This window comes from Rhincodon typus, chromosome 47, assembly GCF_021869965.1.
Source record: "Rhincodon typus isolate 14 chromosome 47, sRhiTyp1.1, whole genome shotgun sequence".
NCBI lineage: Eukaryota > Metazoa > Chordata > Chondrichthyes > Orectolobiformes > Rhincodontidae > Rhincodon > Rhincodon typus.
Window position 1 is genome coordinate 9,021,490 of NC_063378.1, and position 10,974 is coordinate 9,032,463.

General features: G+C 46.3%; 1 protein-coding gene across 1 annotated transcript in view; it reads left to right on the top strand.

Moving 5' to 3' along the window:
* Nucleotides 1-3,933: 3,933 nt before the first annotated feature.
* Nucleotides 3,934-10,974, top strand: part of LOC125487938 (scavenger receptor cysteine-rich type 1 protein M130-like) — a 20,840-nt gene continuing 13,799 nt past the window's right edge. Inside the window, exons 1-3 of the mRNA XM_048620599.1 lie at nucleotides 3,934-4,030; nucleotides 4,140-4,200; nucleotides 4,512-4,559. Of these exons, the coding sequence (XP_048476556.1) occupies nucleotides 3,998-4,030; nucleotides 4,140-4,200; nucleotides 4,512-4,559 (142 nt within the window). The 5' untranslated portion in view covers nucleotides 3,934-3,997. The remainder of the gene's footprint in view (nucleotides 4,031-4,139; nucleotides 4,201-4,511; nucleotides 4,560-10,974) is intronic.

Consider the following 10,974-nt stretch of genomic DNA (forward strand, 5'->3'; position numbering starts at 1 on the left):
ATGCTGGGTCCACTTTTGTTTGTCATTTATATGAATGATTTGGATGAGAATATGGGAGACATGGTTAGTAAGTTTGCAGATGACACCCAAGATTGGTGGTTTGGTAGACAGTGAAGAAGATTATCAAAGATTACAAAGAGATCTTGATCAATTGCGTTAATGGGCTGAGGAGTGGCAGATGGAGTTCAATCTGGATAAATGTGAGGTATTGCATTTTGGTAAAACAAACAAGGGCAGGACTTGTACAAATAATGCTAGTGTCCTGGATAGCATTGTAGACCACAGAGACCCATGGGTTCAGGGACATAAGTCTTTGAAGTTTGTGTCACATATAGACAGGGTGGCTAAGAAGGCATTTAGCACATTTGCCTTCATTGCTCAGACCTTTGAGTATAGGAGTTGGGGACATCATGTTGAGGTTGTACAGGACGTTGGTGAGGCCTCTTCTGGAGCACTGTGTCCAGTTCTGGTCGCCCAGTTATAGGAAGGATATTATTAAACTGGAGAGGGTTCAGAAGAGATTTACCAGGATGTTGCCGGGAATGTTGCGGGAAATCATAAGGGGCACAAGTAGGCTTAATGGTGCATGCCTTTTCCCGAGGGTGGGGAAATTCAAGACTGGGAGATATATTTTTAAGGTAAGAGGAGAGAGATTTTTAAAGGAAAGGAGGGGCAATCTTTTTCATACAGAGAGTGGTTCACGTGTGGAATGAACTTCCAGGGGAAGTGATGGATGTGGGTACAGTTACAACGTTTAAAAGACATTTGGATAAGGACATGGATAGGAAAGGTTTGGAGGGATATGGGCCGGGAACAGGCAGGTGGGACTAGTTTAGTTTGGAATTATGATTGGTACGGACTGGTTGGGCCGAAGGGTCTGTTCCCATGCCGTATGACTCCATGGCTAAGACCTAACAATCTAGTCAGGCCCATCTCCCCACTATCTCTTCATAGTTCTAAGAGTTTATTTCCCTCAAGTGCCCATCCAATTTTGGTTTCACATCATTGACCATCTTCCATTGCCACCCCATGCCCCTCCCCACCAATCTCAGAGGCATTGAGTTCCAAATCATTTATCCCTTGCTGTGTATGACAGTCCTTGCTCACAATCCCTGTTCTGTATATCCGTCCCCAGAATCTTTAATCTGTCTCCCCTGGTCCTTGTATCATCAGTGACTGGGAACAGCTTTGTCTCCCTGATCTAACCCTCTCCCCATCTGCCCCACCTCGGTCAGACTCCCCCCAATCTCCTTCACTCTGAGGGGAACAGCCCCAGCTTCTCCACCTGAACCCCATCCCTAAAATCCCTGCTTCCAGGAGCCATTCGGGTCAATCTCCTCCATACCCTCTCAAAGACCCTCACATCCTTCCCCCTCAAAGACCCTCACATCCTTCCCCCTCGAAGAACCTTGCCTCTTCCCTATTGTGGACTTCCATGTCCTTCCCTCTCAAAGACTCTCAACTAAACTAGTCCCATTTGCCAGCATTTGGCCCATATCCCTCTAAACCCTTCCTATCCATGTCCCCATCCAGATGCCTTTTAAATGTTGTAATTGTACCAGCCTCCACCACTTCCTCTGGCAGCTCATTCCATACACGCACCACCCTCTGTGTGAAAAAGTTACCCCTCAGGTCCCTTTTAAATCTTTCCCCTCTCACCTTAAACCTATGCCCCTCTAGTTTTGAACTCCCCTACCCTGGAGAAAAGACCTTGTCTATTCACCCTATCCATGCCCCTCATGATTTTATAAACCTCTATAAGGTCACCCCTCCAGCCTCCGACGCTCCAGGGAAAATAGCCCCAGCCTATTCAGCCTCTCCCTGTAGCTCAAACACTCCAACCCTGGCAACATCTTTGTAAATCTTTTCTGAACCGTTTCCAATTGAATAACATCTTTCCTATAGCAGGGAGAGAGGGAGGGAGAAAGAGAGAGAGGGAGTGACGGGGAAGAGAGGGAGAGAGAGCGAGGGAAAGGAAGAGACCGAGAGGGAGACTGGCCTCAAAGTGAGTTTTAATCTGTTTATAGGTAGGTAAGTCTCTCAGCCCTAGAGCCCCATCAACATTCACCCTGAGAGAGGGGCTGAGGTGAGGGGGAGGGGATGGATGATGGGTTGAAGGGTGTAGGATTTCAAGAGGAAATAATGAGGACCCTTCAGCCAGGAAGAGAAGGTTTGTCAACTTTTCAAACAGATCTGTGGTCTGACAAGAGAAATTCGAAGTCTAATTTTAAACTGCCTCATATCCTCTCTGCATTGCTAATTACACCCATGAGTCATAATCTGTCTTTCCATTTCTCTCCATCTCATTCTGTCACTCCGTCTCTGGTACATATTACACCATTGAGAAGTTTACTGGACAGATCAGACTGATACCCCCTCAGCACTGACCGTCCGACAGTGCGGCTCTCCCTCAGCACTGACCCTCTGACAGTGCCCAATCCCTCAGCACTGACCCTCCGACAGTGTGGTGCTCCCTCAGCACTGACTCTCCGACAGTGCGGCATTCCCTCATACTTTGAACTGAGTTCATGCACTTTTAATGTTTTCTTCAAAGAAATCTGCTCACCTAACATCTGCTAAGCTGAACATTTTGTCCTCTCCTGCCCATTAAATCCACTGCATGAAGAAACCTCCATTAACACTCTCACACACACACTGGATTAAAACCAATGTTCCGACGTTTTTAATCTAATTAAACATTATACCCTTCACGAAAAAGTCGAGCAACACCAAACTTTGAACTTTAAACTGTACAAAAATGGTTTTAATTTGTATAAACCAAGCATCCTGCATCACAAAGTGTACATTGTGTTAATAGTTACTGCAATTTGTTTAGATTTTGACATAGAGATCAACAGATGTTTTATTTCATTTCTCTGAAGTTAAATTTCTCTTAGAAAGTCATGTGGAACAGTAAACCCAATACTTAATTTCCAATGAGGCTTGTTACCTCAGTCGGGGGCCGAACAGGAAATATGTGACGTTAATTGATAAACCTTTTGTAAATTCAAATTGTTATGAAACAGAGAAAATAGGGGCTCCTCGTAGTTTTCGTTCAATTGAGAATCAGTTTTCTGTTTCAGAGAATCATATTTCCATTGGATATACCCCAGTAGAATGACAGATTGTTTCTAATTTCTGATATCTCCTAGGTGTGAGAGATTGTTTTAAAAATTTTTCAGCTGTGATTGCTGGAAACAACCAGTTCAGTCAGAAATGGAAAAGTTAAGATAATCGTAGTTTCTCAGTGGGGTTGAATATCTGTAAAGGATATTGCTGGGAACTAGGTTGGCTTTTTATTTTGCTGGTTATGTTATGATCTTTCAAAACTGTCTTATTAAGGTATTTGTTCTTTTTTCTTCTGTGTGATAAACCTGTATTTTTTTTGTTGAAGAACACTGACAGCCTCCTGTGAATACATTTCAGACATGACCCACTACAAAGTACCAATTGCAAAGATTAAACTTATGACCAGCCAAGGTATCTCAGGATAGAGAGAGAGAGGGACAAGGACAGAGGGATATCTCCTTTATCTCCCTCAATCCTTCTCCCTCTCCCTCTATTCTCATTCACTTCTCTCTGTACTTTTCTCTCTGCCACTTTCTTTATCATTTTATCCTTCTCTCTCTCCCTCTATCCTCATCTCTCTTACTTGATCCTTATCTCTATCCCTCTGTCCTTATCTCCTTCCTTCTATCCTTGTCTCTCTCACTCTATCTTTCTCTCTATCCCTCTATCCTTATCTCTCTCCCTCTATCCTTGTCTCTCTCACACTATCCTTATCCCCTCTATCCTTACCTATCTCTCCTCTATCATTCCCTCACTTTATTCTAACCTCTCCCAATCTCTCTGTCTGTAAATCTCATTCCCTCTGTTCTGTCTGGCACACCATGCTCTCTCTCTCTTTGTCTCTCCCTCTCCCCCCCCATTCCCCCTCTAGATCCCAGGACACCATGCTGCAAGCATCAGGAATGGGAATGTGCTCAGTTGGCATGAGATGGGAACAAGACAATCCTTGAGGCTGATATCAGTAAGAGACTGCCCCCCCGGCACTGTTCTCCCCATCCCACTGAGACCCCACACTTTAATGCAACATGGAGACTGGGACTGACACCTTGCTGTATTTATTCCCTCGACAGATACCGGTGAGAGAAACAATGATGAACATCCTGCTCTGTATTCTCATCATCATGTCTACAGGTAAGGAATAGGTCTGTTGGAGGGTCAGTGCTGAGGGAGTGGGCACTGTCGGAGGGTCAGTGCTGAGGGAGTGGGCACTGTCGGAGGGTCAGCACTGAGGGAGTGGGCACTGTCGGAGGGTCAGCGCTGAGGGAGTGGGCACTGTCGGACGGTCAGTGCTGAGGGAGCGTTGAGTTGCGAAGGGGAATGATATAAACTTGGAACAGCAACACAGACCCTCAATCATTTATCCCGTGCCGTCCTACCCATTCCTGCTCAATGTTATTTGGGGTCATCCTTCTCAAGGTGTCAGTTTGTGATTTCTGTTTCAGGAGCTGATGCTGACATGATAACAACTTCCATAAGTCCCGATTTTTCAGGTAAGTCTTAACACCTGCAAGATCCTGGAGAGATAAATGAAAACCAAAAGAACTGCGGATGCTGTAAACCAGGAAGCAAAACAGAAGTTGCTGGAAAATCTCAGCTGGTCTGACAGCATCTGTGAAGGGAAAAAACAGAGTTAACGGTTCGGGTCCGTTTAGGGTTTCGGATTCTGAGGAAGGGCCTCTGGACCTGAAATGTTAACTCTTTTTTCCTTCACAGATGCTGCCAGACCTGCTGAGCTTTTCCAGCAAATTCTGTTTTTGTCCCTGGAGACACTGTCCAGTCCAGTATTAGTTTTGAGGTTTTGTCAAAATTATTCCCTTCTGCCTGCCTTTTGGACCATATCCCTCCATTCCTTGCATATCCATGTGTTTATCTAAAAGCCCCTTAAACACCCCTATTGTATCTGACTCCAGCCCCACCCCTGACAGAACTGAAGCTGTTGAGTCTACCTCATTGAATTTCAACACCACATGCCCCACTTTCAAAACCCACTCCCACCCCCACCGACGCTCAGTCGCAGCAGTGTGTACCATCTACAAGATGCCCTGCAGAAACTCACCAAGGCCCCTCAGGCAGCACCTTCCAAACCCACGGCCACTTCCATCTGGAAGGACAAGGGGCAGCAGATACATGGGAACACCACCCCATGCAAGTTCCCCTCCGAGCCCCTCCCCATCCTGACTTGGGAAATATATCCCTGTTCCTTCAGTGTCGCTGGGTCAGAATCCTGGAATTCCCTCCCTAAGGGACATTGTGGGTCAACCCTACAGCACATGGACTGCAGCGGGTCAAGAAGGCAGCTCACCCCCACCTTCTCAAGGGGGGCAACTAGGGCCAGGGCAAGAAATGCAGTGCCCAGCATTCTTGAAGTTTAGTGGTTGACATCAGAACCCGATTTGCAATCTGGGATTCCCTGCGCTGGAGTTGCGCATCTATAGATAACAGCAACAGTGCATTTCCCTAGCGTCTAACCCCGTGACAGATCATCCCTCCTCATGGTCACCAAGCGACCCTTTGGCTGCTTCTTTCTCCTTTACAGTGATCCGGATGTTCAGAGTGACAGTGGATATGGTGAGTTCAGTCAAGGGTGAAGAGGAAGGAGTTACGTAGATTGATGGAGCTGTGGGGTTAAGTGGTATTGAGGAAGACAGAAGGGAGCCACGTGAGGATTAAACATGATGGCATGGATTTTCTTGTGATTAATGGAAATGGCAGGGAGGACTGATGAAGATAGGAGGCAGTTACATGGGGGTCGGGGGGAGGGGAGGGGAGGTAGTTACACTTGTAGGCAAGTCCATAGTTCCCCGAAAGTGGCCACACCAGTAGATAGGGTGGTAAAGGAGGCGTATGGCATGCTTGGCATTATTGGTCGTGGAATCGAGTACAAGAGTCAGGATGTCATGATGCAGCTTTATAAGACTTTGGTTACGATGCACTTAGAGTGTTGGGTTCTGTTCTGGCTGCCACATTACAGGAAGGATGTGGAGGTTTTGGAGAGGGTTCAGAAGAGGTTTACCAGGATGCTGCCTGGATTAGAGGGTATGAGCTATAAGGGAGAGGCTAGAAAAACTCAGGGTGTTTTCTCTGGAGCAGCGGAAGCTGAGGGGAGACTTGATAGGAGTCTGTAAAATTATAACATGCACAGATAGTGTTAACGATCAGAATCTTTACCCCAGAGTTGAAATGTCTAAAACTAGGGGACATGCATTTAGGTTAAAGGGGGAAAGTTCAAAGGAGATGTAAGGGGCAAGTTTTTTTTACAGAGAGTGGTAGGAGTGTGGAATACGCTGTTGGGGGTGGGTGCTGGAGGCAGATATGATAGGGGAATTGAAGGAGTTTTTAGATTAGTGCATGAGTATGCAAGGAATGGAGGGATATAGACTAAGGGCAGGCAGAAGGGATTTAGTTTAATTTGGCTTCATGTTTGGCACAACATCGTGGGCCCATTCCTGTGCTTGACAGTTCTGTGTTCTACGTGTAGTATAGAAATCGGGAAGGAGTTACATGGAGATTAATGGAGTGGGAGGCAGTTATGTGGGTATTACAGGACATAGGATGGAGTTACTTAGTGAAGGATGAAGAAGGGAGGGTGTTATGTGCAGACTGTTGGAGCTGGAAGGGAGTTACATTTCGTCAATAAAGGCGGGGTTATTGCGCGGGCATTTATGAAGATGCGAGGGAGGTACATGGAGATGGGAGCGAATTACAAGGTGCATTAATGGTGATGGGAGGGAGTCATGTGGGGCACTGCCAGAAACGACAGGTAATTATGTGGAGCATTATTGGAGATGGGTAAGAGTTTTGTGGAGGATTGAAGGAGATTGGAGGGAGCTACGTGGGGGAATTGATGGAGATGGGAGGGAGTTACTTGGGGTGTTAATGGAGATGTTTGTGGGGGGTTACATGGGAGATTGATGGAAATTGAAGTGAGTTATGTGGTGGACAATGGAGGTGGGAACGAATTACATGGGGGGACGGACGGATCTCGGAGGGAGACATTTGAGGGATCGATGGAGTTGTTTTGGGTGTTGCATGGGGAATTATAGGAGATGAGTGGGAGTTATGTGGGGGATTGATGAAACTGGGTCAGAGTTACATCATTATGCATGGAGATTGGAGACAGTTCCTTTGGGGGGGAATTGATAGAGATGGAGGACAGTTATGTGGAGCATTAATTGAGATGGGAGGGTGTCATATGGTTATTAGTTAAGATGGGAGGGAGTTACGTGATTATTAATGGAGATGGGAGGGAATTATGTGGCTATTAATGGAGATGGGAGGGAGTTACGTGATTATTAATGGAGATGGGAGGGAGTTATGTGGTTATTAATGGAGATGGGAGGGAGTTACGTGATTATTAATGGAGATGGGAGGAAATTACATGGAGTATTATTAGAGAAGGTAGGGAGTTACGTGAGGCAGGGAGTTATAGTTCTTGGAGTTTAATTTTGATGGTTTGGAAAATTAGTAACTTCTTGTCTAGGTGTCGGGCACATTTCTCAGTGTGATCCCATTCCTGATGTTCCCTTCAGGAGAGTACCAGGGTGGGTGGGGCGGTGGAGGTGGTGGTGGGATGAAGTCTCTGGTGCGGACGATGGACTCTGGGGGGAGGGAGCACGGTGAGTATATTTCTCTCCCCGAAGCCACAGGAGGGAGACAGAGAGATCCACATACTCCCGGTGCAGGTACATCTGCAAACAGCCCTCTCCCGACACACCCACTGCTCCTATAATGCAGCTGTGTAAGCACAACTGAGAATGAGCATCGGCAACTTGCTTTCTTCTTTGGTAAAATGGGTAGCAATTCCTTCCTCAGTTCTTTACCCATCTCGGGGAATCTGGGGAAAGTCAGACGAGATGGTCTGACCAGTGAAAGTGAAAACTGTCTGTAGACTGGATGGTCAACAACCCGTCTTAAAGCAAGTCATTGGGAGCCAGGTAGAACTGAAAAAAATTGCTGACGGCACTAAATTGGGCAGCATTGCAAAAAATGTAGACAGCATTTGCTACGCTTGCCTTTACTGGTCAGTGCATTGAGTATAGGAGTTGGGAGGGTCATGTTGCGGCTGTACAGGACATTGGTTAGGGCCACTTTTGGAATACCGTGTTCAATTCTGGTCTCCCTGCTATAGGAAGGATGTTGTGAAACTTGAAAGGATTCAGAAAAGATTTACAAGGATATTGCCAGGATTGGAGCAATATAGAAAGGCTGAATAGGCCGGGGCTATTTCACCGTCGGAGGCTGAGGGATGACCTTATAGAGGTTTATATAATCGCCAACTTTAAGGGCATTTAAATGGTCATTGGATAAACATATGGATGATAATGGAATAGTTTAGGTTAGATGTGCTTCAGATTGGTTTCACAGGTCGGTGCAAAGTCGAGGGCCGAAGGGCCTGTACTGCGCTGTAATGTTCTATGTTCTGTGAGGGGCATGGATAGGGTGAATAGACAAGGTCTTTTCCCCAGGGTAGGGGAGTCCAAAACTAGAGGGGCATATGTTTAAGGTGAGAGGGGAAAGATTTAAAAGGGACTGAGGAGTAACTTTTTCACACAGAGGGTGGTGCGTGTATGGAACGAGCTGCCAGAGGAAGTGGTGGAGGCTGGTACAATTACAACATTTAAAAGGCATCTGGATGGGGACATGGATAGGAAGGGTTTAGAGGGATATGGGCCAAATGCTGGGAAATGGGACTAGATTAATTTAGGATGTCTGGGTCAGCACAAATGAGTTGGGCTGAAGGGTCTGTTTCCATGCTGTACAGCTCTATGACTCTGAAAGCATAAGATTACAAAGGGATATTGATAGCCTGAGTGACTGAGCAAATGTGGCAGATGGACTTCAGTTTGTGTGGTTATCCATTTTTAGACCAAGAAATGATAGATTGGTGTACTTTCTAGATAGCATGATGTTAAATAGGGCAGATAAAAGGTCATACAGTCATACAGCACGGAAACAGACCCTTCAGCCCAACCAGTCTGTGCTGACCATAATCCCAAACTAAACTAGTCCCACCTGCCTGCTCCTGTCCCATATCCCTCCAAACCTTTCCTAACCATGTCCTTATCCAAATGTCTTTTAAACGTTGTAACTGTACCCACATCCACCACTTCCTCAGGAAGCTCATTCCACACACGAACCACCCTCTGTGTGAAAAATATTTCCCCCTCATGTCTTCTTTAAAATCTCTCTCCTCTCACCGTAAAAATGTGCCCCTTAGCCTTGAAATCCCCCACCCTGGGGAAAAGACGCCTACCATTAACTCTGTGTATACCCCTCATTATATTATAAGCTTCTATAAGGTCGCCTCTCAACGTCCTACACTCCAGTGAAAAAAGTCACAGGCTATCCAGCCTTTCCTTATAACTCAAACCTTCCATACCCGGCAACATCCTGGTAAATCTCTTCTGAACCCTCTCCAGCTTAATAATATCTATCGTTCAGGTGCATAGAGCTTTGAAATAACATGAAACAATGAGGAAAGCTGATGGAATACTGTGCTTTTCCATCTAGGTTAGATTAGATTTGATTTATTACTGTCAAGAGTGCCAACGTACAGTGAGAAGTGTTGTCTCACATGCTTTATAGGCAGGTCGTACTATACAATGGCATCAGGGGAGCAGAACAGAGGAGCAGGATACACAGTTACAGCCACAGAGAAGGTACAGAGAGGGAGAAATCAACATTAACATTAAGGAGGCCCATTCAAAAGCCTGATAACAGCAGGGAAGAAGCTGTTTCTGAATCTGTTTGTACCTGTATTCAAGCTTTTATATCTTCTGCCCGATGGAAAAGGTGGAAGAGATTATAAACAGGGTGGGAGGGGTCTTTGATGATGTTGGCTGCTTTCCTGAGGCAGTGGGAAGTGTAGATGGAGTCAGCGGATGGGAGGCTGGTTTCTGTGATGGACTGGGCTGTGTTCACAACACTTTATAGTTTCTTGCGGTCATGGACAGAGCAGTTTCCATACCAAGCTGTGATGCATCCTGATAGAGAGATAGTAGGAACTGCCGATGCTGGAGAATCTGAGATAACAAGGTGTCGAGCTGGATGAACACAGCTGGCCAAACAGGATCAGAGGAGCAGGAAGGGTCTCGACCCGAAACGTCAGCTATCCTGCTCCTCTGATGCTACTTGGCCTGCTGTGTTCCTCCAGCTTGACACTATGCATCCTGATAGGATGCTTTCTATGGTGCACCTATAAAAATTGGTAAGGGTCATTGTGCTGAATTTCTTTAGCCTCCTGAGGAAGTGGAGGTGTTGCTGTGCTTTCTTGTCTGTCACATCGACTTGTGTGGACCAGGAGAGATTGTCGGAGATCATTACTCCCACTCTTGACGCACTCGACCATCTCCACTCAGCTCCATTGATGCAGACATGGGCATGTCCTCCGCTCCACTTCCTAAGGTCAATGCCCAGCTCCTTCCATTTTGCTGACGTTGAGGGAGAGACTGTTATCTTTACACCACGCTGCTAACCTCTCAATCTCTTCCCTGTTTTCCGCCTCATTGTTGTGGGAGATCTGACCTACAACAGTGGTGTCATCAGCCAACTGGTGAATGGCGTTGGGTGGAATTTGGCTACACACATATAGTTGGAGGCTGAGTCTCCAGTCATGCGGGTCACCGGCGCTGAGGATTATGGTGGAGGACATGTTGTCCCCTATCCTTACCGATTGTAGTCTGGGGGTCAGGAAGTCAAGGATCTAGTTGCAGAGGAAGGCGGCAGGGAGCAGAGATCGAGGTCTCAGAGTTGAGATTAGTTGGTTTGGAATAGCGGTGTTGAATGCAGATAAGCAGAAGCCTGATGTAGGTATCCTTGTTATCCAGATGGTTCAGGGATGGGTGTAGGGCTCAGGAACTGGTATCCTTATTACCCAAATGTTCCAGGGATGGGTGTAGGGCTTGG